The sequence below is a fragment of the Myodes glareolus genome, chromosome 4 (genome assembly GCF_982192425.1).
Source record: "Myodes glareolus chromosome 4, mMyoGla1.1, whole genome shotgun sequence".
Classification (NCBI taxonomy): domain Eukaryota; kingdom Metazoa; phylum Chordata; class Mammalia; order Rodentia; family Cricetidae; genus Myodes; species Myodes glareolus.
In genome coordinates this window covers 84,009,220-84,021,322 of record NC_142029.1, presented here as the reverse complement: position 1 = coordinate 84,021,322, position 12,103 = coordinate 84,009,220, and the positions used below count along the sequence as shown (strand labels likewise).

General features: G+C 38.5%; 1 protein-coding gene across 2 annotated transcripts in view; it reads right to left on the bottom strand.

Annotated features, from left to right (window-relative positions):
• Ube2q2 (ubiquitin conjugating enzyme E2 Q2) overlaps positions 1–12,103 on the bottom strand; it is a 57,085-nt gene that overhangs the window by 17,745 nt on the left and 27,237 nt on the right. For both annotated transcript variants that reach the window (XM_085688779.2, XM_085688780.2), the window contains 3 exons: positions 4,732–4,872; positions 1,709–1,793; positions 104–164 (listed from right to left, as the gene is read on the bottom strand). In XM_085688779.2, the coding sequence (XP_085544905.1) occupies positions 104–164; positions 1,709–1,793; positions 4,732–4,872 (287 nt within the window). The remainder of the gene's footprint in view (positions 1–103; positions 165–1,708; positions 1,794–4,731; positions 4,873–12,103) is intronic.

Genomic DNA, 12,103 nt, shown 5'->3' with positions numbered 1-12,103 from the left:
GTCCAGGTAAATGCCAGAATATAAAAGTATAAAATTAATAAGGAAAAAAAAAGAAAACCAAATATTTCATTGTAAAAAGTAGATCAGCATAAGAGGCACTTACTTGTGTAGTTTGACATGCCAGTCATACAAGCTGTCATTTATTAGCTCCACTGAATAAATCCCTGTGGAGACATAGGCACACTAGTTATTCTTCATTTGATTATATATTACTCTGGTGTAAATAAATTTACATATTAAATACACTAAATAGCCAGTAACAGTCAATTTTTACTATTAAAATAATTAAAGCTGGATTCTGGGCGGTGGTGGCGCATGCCTTTAATCACAGCACTTGGGAGGCAGAGACAGGTGGATCTCTGTGAGTTCGAGGCCAGCCTGGTCTACAAAAGAGGTAGTTCCAGGACAGGCTCCAAAGAAACACAAAGAAACCCTGTCTCGAAAAACCAAAACCAAAACAAAACAAACATACAAAAAAAAAAAGCTTAACGCTATCAACTAAAAGATACTTTAATGAATTAAGAAAACTAATTACTACTCACTTTCACTAAAAACATATATTATGCAAATAATGTTTCTATGTATGCAAATAATGTTTCTATGTATAGAATCCTTCTATATAAATTACTTTAATCTTCACCTTTGAGATGTCTTTTTTTCTCTGTCAATCTTTTTGCAGCATACATGTAACTTATTTTTTATTATTTGTATTATTTTATGTGTGTGTATCAATCTATGCCACCTATGTGCATGCCTGTGGAGGCCATCACGGACTCAGACACCCTAGAGCTGGAGTTAGAGGCAGCTAGGAGCCTCTGACGTGAGTGCTGGGACCTAAACATGGATCCTCCACATAAGCGTAAGTGCCCTTAACCACTCTCTAGTCCTTAACCTCACCCTAGCCAATCTTTAAAACAACTTTACATTATTTTTTGACGAATCCAGAATAATTGAGTCAATTATTCATAAATTAGTTATTTCTTGCTTATTAATACTGCAATAATTTTTTTTTCTCGGGCTCTATGGCACTCAAATCTTACTGGATAAGAAAAACTTTTTTCTTAATTCATACTGCTGAGTAATGAATCTCAGGGCCCCATGCACTACACAAATGTTCTACCAATGAACTACATCTACAGCCCTGAAAAAAAACATTTTCCTCATAGAATTATGAAATGGGGAAATCCATCAATTTTGAAAAGAACACCACTTCTATGTTTAAGTTTTATTGTTTCAGAAGAAAACTATGAAAAACAGAGAGAAAACAAGTTTTTCCTCGTACAACAAAATATATTAACCTTACTTATTTTAAAAAGTAGTACTACTCAAGGTTATGCCAGAAGATAAAAATCATGAGTTTATCTCCATCAGGAAGAAGGCAAAAGAAAAATTATGGTGTATTTGTATAATTTTTTTAAATACAAAAAATAAACTCATTTTATCACCTACATCTTTTAGAATTTCATTAAACCTGAGTTTTGCATCCCTAAAATAAAGTCAATAAAAATTTCTAACTCTGTCTTCCTATATTAATTGCATCTAAGCTGGGTGTGAAGCACACATGTCTAACCCCATCATGATTAAACAAAAAAATAATGAGTTCAAAGCCAGTTTAGGCCAAATGGTCCTCCATCACTCCCACGAGGGAAAGCAAAAGAGAAACGACACCCCCTGAATAAACAAATGGCCAGCAGAGCCAGGGCCTCACCTGCCTTGTAGCTCTGTGATCTGTAGACGTCCCTGAGCTCCTTCATGAGTCGATCTGATGCTTGCACTGACCCAGACACTGCACCCTGAAACAACACGTAATTAAAAGCTTGAGATATCAGAGTCTGATGTAAAACTTTACAATGATGTTGGGGAAACAATCAACATTCAACATTAAGAAGTAAAGATGTACCACACAGTATCACCTTTAATCCCAACTGGGAGGCAAAGGCAGGCAGATCTCTAAGTTCAAGGACAAACTGGTCTACAGAGTGAGTTCCAGGACAGCCAGGGTTACACAGAGAAACCCTGTCTGGGGGGAAGAAGGGGAAAAAAGGGAAGGGAAGGGGAGGGGAGGGGAAAGGAAAGGAGCTCAACTGAATAAACAATTATGAAGTATCAAGAAAAACAAAAAACTGAAGACATGTCTAGCTTGTTCATATCATGAAGATGCCTCACAGTATGTCCAGAACACCGCAGATTCTGTTACAGCTTAGAGTTCAGTATGAGTCTTATTTCAAACCACAACTTCTAAAAATGTTAGAAGGCCCTCACCATGACATGGCATTGACTGAAACAGGATTCCAATTAATAAGACAAGATGTTACACTCGAGGTCTAGCTACATCATAAGAAAATGGCACATTGTCTTCACAGCTTGGTTTTTCTTCACAGCACTGGAACATTTCTAAAGATGAAGCTGAATGCAAATTTTTTTTCATCAAGTAAAAATGAAGATTTTAGACTGAGATAGCTCAGCAGGTAAAGGCACTTGTTACCAAGTTTGATGACCTAAGTTTGCTTCCTAGGGCCCACATGGTACAAGGAGAAAACTGATACCCACATGTTGTACTCTGATTCATGTGTGTGCTATGGCAGGCACCCTCCCCCCATACACACAAGCAAAAGTAATTTTTTAAAAAAAGATCACAAAGCTTAAAGGTTGTTAAAAAGGTTATAAAGGTCTATTTCCCAGCTATGTGATCCTGAACTAGTTTTTTAAAATGTATATATGTATGGTATACATGTAATCTGCATACCTGTAGCACACTCATGTGTAGGTGCAAATGTACATGTATACTCATGCATGTACAGGCCCAAAGCTGATGTGTGCAGTGGATCGTTCTTGATCGCCTTGCAACTTATTCAGTGAGGTAGGATCTTTTAATTGAACTACAGTCTAGAGTAACGAGCCAGCTTGCTCAGGGGATTTTGTCTCTACCTTCTCAGCTGAGAAATATAGGCTCGCCACAATACACTTACGTGGCTTCTAGGGATCTGAACAACCAACCCTCACACTCTCTGCTTGGAAGCAACCAATTAAACCATTGAGCCATCTCCCAGTCCTTGAACTGGTTTTAAGCCCTGGTTTTTGCATCTATAAAATATGAAGAGTGCCTAATTCTTACAACAGCTATGAAGATTCTATGAAGATTAAATGGGAAGGTAATACAAAGCACTTAAGTCTTATATTATCATGTTAGAGTATCCAATAATATGTAGCTGGTCTAACTATATAAAGTATACAAACCGGAGCCCATCATAAGACTTAGCAAGTAAAGTATTAGTTCAAATGCTATAAACTTACTTTAATAATAAAGATGTGGGCTTAAAATTAAAGTTCTCTTCAATAAAAGTGCCAATTAAACTAGCATATTAAATATGATTGAAGGAAGGATAAGACTTTATTTGTTACAATTCTTGATATTAACTTGCATAACAAGTTATTCACAGTGTTTGCCCAGCAGGCCCTGACATCATGGAGTTTAATAAGCTGCTCCAATTCAGGGCAGTAGGTGTCAGATAACCAAAGCACCATTACACAGTTCCCTTATCTGGGCAACACACACACACACACACACACACACACACACACACACACACACACTTTTCATTTTTTGTAAATCATCCAAAGGCTATACACTGTTTGCCTACATTTTAAAGCTGAACAATCAGAAGCCACACAAGCATGTTTGTCACCAAACAATGAACCTCATACTGCTATGTTGCTTCTCACAAAAGGCATGATAAATCACCTGACATAGTGGTGCATACCTTTAAGCCCAGTACTCAGGAGGTAGAAACAGGCAGATCTCTGAATTGAAGGTCATCCTGGTCTATGCAGAGTTCCAGGCTAGCCAGAGCTACATAGTAAGACTTTGTAGAGCGTGAGGGGTGGGGTTAAGTAAATTCAAAGAGAAAAGTTACTTCTGGGTTGGTTAGACACGAAAGACAGAGGTCAGATTAATGGGGAGACAGAGTCCCAGTAATACTCTGTAGGAGGCTGAATCTGAACATACAGAAACCATGGTTGGGGAGCAAGTAAAGAAGCAACAATAGGATGAAAAGAGGGGTTTTCTCTAGGTTTGATTTTGTCATTGTGATTAAAAAATACCCCATCAAAAACTAATTTATGGAAAGAATAGGGTTTATGTCAATCTACAATTCCATGTCACAGTCTATCACTTTGGATAAGTCAAGAAAAGAATTTCAAATAGGTAGTCAAACCATACCTACAGTCAAGAGCAGAGAGAAATGAACGCGTACATGCTCACTCACTTGCTTGCTTGCTTGTGGTTTGCTTTTGTCTTCTCTACAGAACTCAAGACTCCCCTATCTAGGGAATGGTGTCACCCAAAATGGGCTGAGTCTTTCCACATCAGTTAACTTAGTAAGACAGTTCCTTGACAGGCATGCCTACAGGCCAATTCAATGTAAATAACCCCTCACTGAGACTCTTCCCATCTTAATTCTAGTTTATATCAAGTTGACAATTAACCATCAGAGGATTATTATATAGAGATAGCAGCATATGTTTCCAAGATATGAAGAACAGATGAACAGGGTACAAAGTAGCTGCCAACAATCAGGAGAAGCAGCCTAGATCAACAAAACAAATGACTGAATCCACCACTTAAGGATGGAAACAGGGGGCAATTGAGACTGGTATATTAATGAATTACCCAAATTATTACTTGTTACTATTTAACCAGAGTCCAAGTTCTAGATAGTTAGTCATACTTACATTTAAATGGTCTTGCCTTTGAGTCTTCCTAATTTTCTCCAATATTGCCAAATTTTCTTTTTCAATCCCTTCGTCCTCTGACTTTTTCCCATTAATAGGCTCTTCTTCCTTCATCTCATAGTGATCCAAGTCTTCTATATCCTACAAAGAAAAAAATAGGCTCATTCAGGTTTCTGTTCTTCACTAGTTAAGAAACTAGACAAAAAATAATTTTGAAAGGAATAAAAAGAATAAAAGAAAGGAAGGCTGCATCTACTCTATGAGGACAGGGAACCCCACATTCTATTCAGAAGGTCCTCTCCTTCAATGCCTCTGTTCTGAGGAAAGCTGGATTGAGTACAGCAGATTCCAAAGCTTCATAAAGTTGTGACTATTGCCAAATATGCCATCTTTCAAAATCTATTATGAGGAACTTCTCAAACAATCTAGTGACAGGTGTTAAGAACTTCAGCTATTTATACTTTGTTCTAGAAACCTGACCTCTAGTGTTTTATTCTAAGAAATGTGAACACGAATTTAGGCTTAACTACACCTATTTCATTCTAATAATTACAAAAACAAAATCTACACATACCCAAAAAAAGCAAAACAGTTAATTCAGTGGATCATCCATCATGTGGCCATTAAAATACTAAAAACAACCTAATTCTCTTTATTTTTGAGACATGGTCTTATGTAGCACAGGCTGGCTCAAACTCCCTATGTAGCTATAGACGACCCAGATCTTTTGATACCTCTATGCCTCCTGATGCTAAGATTACAGGCAAGTGCCACCATGCTGTTTTATACGGATGGTGCTTGGGGACCATATGGGTTATATGGTGTTGTATGGTGTATGTCGGCAAAAGTGTCACACTGCACAACAAACCTCACTCAAGAAACTTATTAGGAAGAAAAGAATCCAGGAGGGTGACTCCCTGCCTGTGGGGTGAGGAGCAGCAGACTGCACTGGGTACAGAGCTTGTATAGGGTTTGGGAGCTTTCCAGGGTGGCTTGGGATTGGTGGATTTTTGTAGCCTGACTCTATGGCAAGCACTGGAATTGGTGGGATTTCAAGCACTGGTCCTGGGGTCAAGTCAGGGTCTTTTTCTTGGGATCAGGTCTCTGGTTTAGTCAGGAGGCCGGGTATTTTTTCCTTGGCCCTTTTCACTGCACACTGTTTTATGTGAAGCTTGGGGACCAAGGCCAGAACCTTGTGCATGCTAGGCAAGTACTTTGCTAGCCAAGCTACAGACAAATAAATAATTATTTTTTTTCTATCAATAAACACCCGGAAATTAAAAAAAAAAACATGGAATATATAGAATCTCCATGCTATCAAAACAAGAACTAAAACAGAAAATGCTAGAAAGGCTTTGAGATCTACATTTAGTGTTTCAAGTTATCTGTGGTAAGCACCTATAGACTTCTATAATAGGGTAAGTTTTCAGAAAATGAATTTGAAAGATATCCGCAGCCCAACAACTCTCCCAGTCCATTCTGCTCCTTCCCCATTCCATCTGCTCTAACATGTACAAAAACCTACGCCCAAGCTTTCTGCCCCTACTGTTCTCAAGTATCTACAACGCTAAGATCCAGTCACCAAGACCTCTGCAGGAGTCTTTATTCAACACTGCATTTTGGATTGCATATTTTTCCTGCATATTGAACTGAGGTTAGTGACTACCTTCAATCCAAAACAAACCCAGTGGTCTCCTTCAGCCCTTTACATTCTATTCTTGACCAGATTCTGCACAGGGCTTCATGTCCTTAAGCTTCTCTCCTATCCTATACTTATTTTCTTAAAAATTTCAATGACCGCCTCCTTAGGCTATATGGCACCCTCCCCCGACCTCAACTCGACCTCAACTCATTTCCATCCACATACTTTGCTTGTATTTTAACCAGCAAATCCAAAATATACCTCATCTTTCAATATTCACAGCACTCTACTCTCTGCTTATGGTCTCCTGATCAACAACCTTATGAAACAAAAATGTTTGTCTCTTACTCTTTGCCTTCTCTATCCAGTTATGTACACCAGGACTTCACCTCTCCTCTCCCTTAAAAGATAGCAGCCAGTACCCTGAATCACACCACACCCGACATTACCCATGTTAATTCAAATAAAATAAAAATGTCATCCTTTTTACTTGTCTTAATCTGACACCTCCTAAGTCACTTCCCTAAACATTACTGTCCCCTATAAATCTTTTTGGTTTGTTTTTCAAGAAAGGGTTTCTCTGTATAACAGTCCTGGCTGTCCTGAAACTCAGAGAGCTGCCTGCCTCTGCCTCCCGAGTACCAGGATTAAAGTTGTACACCACCACTCAGCCCCTGTCAATCTTATATTATTTCCCTGTATACCGACTGGGACAGGCGAAGTTTAATGCTCTCATGCAGTTTGTTCCACCAGGTTAAAGTGCAGGAAAACAGTAAAGCAGTCTACCCACCAGTCAGTCTAAATGAATAATTTAAGGAATTATTCTGCTGCCAGGTACAAAAAAGTGATTACTTCTTTAGCTTTGAAATATTCTCAAAGTACATTTTTTTCAAATAAAGTCTGAATAAATTATAAGATCCAAAACATAAACCAATTATTTTAAAGATCATGAAATTCATATTTATTTTATCTGGTCAATGCAGGATTGGATCTTCATTTCAAAACCTGAATTTAAATTCAAAGCTTCGAGGTCTAAAAATCTATTGGTGACTGACAATTACTTAATGCCTTGGAAAGTTACTTCAAAATTTGTTATTTGAGTGTGTCCTCTCCAAATATCAGGTATGGTGATATGCTGATTTTAAAATGAGACATTCCCTATTACTGACAACATCACACAGCACTCAAAAGATCGGAGCTGGATCTCACCAGGAGCTCTGTCCCGTCTATGGATCTCACCTGGAGCCTCTGTCCCGTCTATGGATCTCACCTGGAGCCTCTGTCCCATCTATGGATCTCACCAGGACCCTCTGTCCTGTCTATAGATCTCACCAGGACCCTCTGTCCTGTCTATAGATCTCACCTGGAGCCTCTGTCCCATCTATGGATCTCACCAGGAGCTCTGTCCCGTCTATGGATCTCACCAGGAGCCTCTGTCCCGTCTATTGATCTCACCTGGAGCTCTGTCCTGTCTCTAGATCTCACCAGAAGCCTCTGTCCTGTCTACCCTCTATGGTTCCAGTAAATACTATGCAAGCTGCCAAGTAACTGGAGCAATTAAAGCAACGCTCCCCAGGTGCAAGGCACAATTTCAATTATGGCAAAATATGCATAAAGGTGCAGTAAATCGCAGTCATATGTCTTAGGCAATCAACAGCTGTCTATCTGGACTAAAGGCCCATTCAACAGTAATCGGATGATCGTGCCTGGTACTGGAAACCTAGGCAGCTTTCCTGGAACTAGGGAAGTCATATACTTTAAAAAAAGAGTGAACTACTGCAACTTTACTAAATCAGTGTAATTCCTTACTATATGCTAAATCATCTTTCCCTCTTACCCACACATGTAGCTACCACCCCTCATGAAAACAGCCTTTCTTTACAGCAAATGGAGACCATCAAAGCAAACTATGACTGGACACAATGCAAAGATCAATGGATCCTGCAAAGCCCAGCCCCAGTGGAAACATCTGTATCACAGCTCCTGCATCTCTTGCTCAGGGAACATCACAGAAAGGCGGGGGGGGGGGGGGGAGGGAGGCAGAAAGACTTTAAAAGCCAGAGTAACAAAAAAAATTCATTGTGAAACAGTCTGTCTTAAAAATAGATAAATAAAAAAGACTAGAACAATGACAATATCAATGGACATGTAAAATAGAAGAGGAAATTTTTCAGGGGTTTCACCCCCTAGACAAAGACCCACAATCAATTACTGACTGCTGGGAGAGGGAAAATTAACCTCTCCCAGGGGTAAGCCCCCTCATTGTGTGTGTGTGTGTGTGTGTGTATGTGTGTGTATGTGTATGTATATGTGTGTATACATATATACACATATTTGTGCAAACACATATATTCATACATACCAATAATAAAAAAATAAGCTATCAACTTGGGAGTAGGAGAACATGGGAGAGATTCAAGGGAAAGCAGTTGGGAGGGGTTGGAGGAAAGAAAGCAATATAATTCTATTTCAATTAAGACCACAATAAAATATAAAAATTGCAAAGATTCAAAGAGTCAGGCAGTGGTGGCTCATACCTTTAATCCCAGTACTCACAAGGCAGAGGCAGGATCTCTGAGTTGGATGGAGACCAGCATGGTCTACAGAGCGAGTTCCAGACAACTGGGGCTATACAGAGAAACTATCTTGAAAAACAAATGGTGGAAAGAAATATGGCCTATAACAGAGGCCTCCTTTCTCAATAATGGAATCAAACCCTCTATAAAGGAAGCTGAACAGGTCATTTGGCTAGGGTGTTCTCTACTTCTGATTTCTACCCTTTGAAAACACAGCATGGAAGTCCTCACAAGACACTACATGCTAGCTAGCACCCTGATTCTAAACTTCATAGTTTCCAGAACTGTGCAAACATAAATTACCCAGTCCTGAGTATTTTAATTCCAGCAGCACAAAACACACTAAAAGAAAGTCCTTCATTTTCAGCAAGCAGTCCCTGTGATATCCTTGAATTTTCCTTTCATTCAAATATAAAATTGTGTTTTTACACTGTGTTCATGTGGTTATGGAGACTAAATGTGTTGTGAAATATTCCTTTAAACTGTGGGAAGATGTATCACTGTGATTAGTTTAATAAAGAGTCGAATGTCCATGAGCTAGGCAGGAAGAGGTTAGGTAGGACCTGGGGACAGAGAGCTCTGGGAAATGAAAGGAGGAAGATCAGCCAAACAAAGAGGAAGCAGGATGGGTCAAATGGAGATGAGGTAACAAGCACATGAAAGAATATAGATTTTAAAACATGAGTTAATTTAAGTTTAAGAGCCAATGGTACAAGCTTTCATAATTAATAATAAGTCTGTCATTTTTTGTAAGTTGGTAGCACAAAAGGAAAAATCCATTTATAAATGGCACCCAACAGGGGGCTCAAATATCCAAACACAGGGCCTAAAGAAAGCTAAGAAAAGTTCTGGACAAGGAGCTGAACATAGCTTCCTCGACCGACAGTCTCTCTAGCAGGCTGATGCTTAGCAGCATACAGCAGCATGGCTACCAGCTACTGCCTGAGGGCTAGAGCCAGCTGCCAGTGTCATGTACCAGTGCCATGTGCTAAGCTGAGCCATGCAGTGGCTGACATAGCAGTTTAAGATTTGTCTTACACCATTAGAGAACAATACAAACGCTCAGTAAAGACAGCAGACAAAAACAAAAAAACAAAAACCTCTAGCTATAGTGTGTTTTAAAAAATGTTGTACGCTTTAAAAAAAATGGGTATAGACAGTCATGGAAAAAATAGTTCATAAATAAGATAAAGTCTTTAAAGAGAGAATAAAATAATATAAAAAGGATTAGTCACATAGAGATACAGTCTGGATCCTATATGGTATCTTGTTGACTTTGAATTTTTTGACTGCTGATAAGCAAACATTAGCTCCTAAGGCACTAGATTATGAAAACTGCTAAACTAAACCAAACTATAATAATTTAAAAATGTCTTAACTTCAAAATGGAAGTCAAAAAGTATGTTGCATTAGAGAAGAGGTTATGCTTTTATTTTCAAGAAAATAAAAAGCAAGATATCTAGAATAATAAAGAAATGCAGGTTAGTAGTTAGTCACCTATAATAATCAAACTTATAGTCAGTCATGTTAGGTATGTTTTCTTGGTCAAACATATATTTTAGATAGATAGGTGGTTTTCAAACACTTGAGAGATCTACAGACTATGTCATTTAAGATATTTAATAACATAAGGCTTTTCATGACAGTAAGACATGTCTGCTCTTGGCAGCACCAATCTACTTAAAAGAAAAAAAAGGATGATGGGCATCAAAGAACCTCCATTTGGAGTTTGCTTTCTCTATGGGAAAAGGTAGGCCCTGGGCAAAGAAAGGTCACTTGCTTCAACTGCTGGCAGTATGCTGTCCAAACTGGACTAGCAGGACACAAAGGAAAGCATCTGCCTAACTTTGCCAAGATAAAGTAGGACAGTCCTTCAAAAATTTCCTGCTTCACAGAAAAATCTCCCAGATATTCTAGGCCTGTAGGCCAAATATAGATGTCCTAACGTTGTAGAGGAACTTTGGGTGACTGTCCGGGAAGTCAGACATCTGTCATTTCATAGTACTGAAAATTGTTTGCTCTGTATTTCTTGTTTACTCAGGCAATAGTATATCCTTGTGGGGTCTTTGATGGGGTTAAAGACAGATAGTTACAGTTTTCCTTAGTTATGCTAGGCAGTAAACTAGGCACAAAACTTTGGACTTGCCATGATAATATTAATAATGGGGTATTTTCTCTGAATTTGCCAAATGCAAATGGATTGGGCATTGTAAATGTAATTTTTACCTGAAATTGTTCTTATCATATATAGTTTTACTATGTTAGCGTTAAAACCTTTCCTTTTTATTTAGATAAAAAAAAAAAAGGAAATGTGGGATATTCCTTTACACTGTATGGAGATATCTCACTGTGGTTGATTTAACAGAGTTGAATGATCATTAGTTAGGCAAGAAGAGGTTAGGTGGGCCTTTCAGGGACAGAGAGCTCTGGGAAGATGAAAGGAGGACGGCCAGACATGGAGGAAGCAGGCTGGGCCAAACAGAGATGAGGTAATGAGCACGTGGGAGAATACAGATTTTAAAATATGGGTTAACTTAAGTTTTAAGAGCTAGTGAGGACAGACCTAAGTTAAGGCCAGCATTTCAAATTTATTAAGTCTACATGACATGTTTTGTGAGCTGATGGCCCAAAAAGAGAAATCATTCATACAAATTTTCAGTCTTCCTCACACTCTACCTTATCTTTTTCAGACAAAGTCTCACTGAGTCAGTCTAGCTGACTAGTTGGCTAAGAGTCACAGATCTCCCCATCTTTACCTTCCCAGAGCTGGAGTTACAGATGCATGTCACACCACCAAGCTCTTTCTATTTTAAACATGAGTGCTGAAATCTGAACTCAGTACTTTACTGACTGAGGCATCTTCCCAGCTGTAAACACAAATGTTAAACTTAGTAGTTCTCCCTAAAATTAACCAAACTATAAGCTAATACTATTATTAAACATAAAGTTTTTTTTACTGCCCTCAGATAAAATAATTTGTTCAAAGGCATAACTTAGATAGATGCAAAGCCAGGGTTTAGAAAGAATATCCATTTGAAATACAAATGTTATTCAGTATTAATACTACTTCAAAAAGGAGATTAAAGAATTGCTAAAATGTGTCAAGCACTAATATATTTATGAGATGTGACCCACTGAGATGTATAGATGAGCT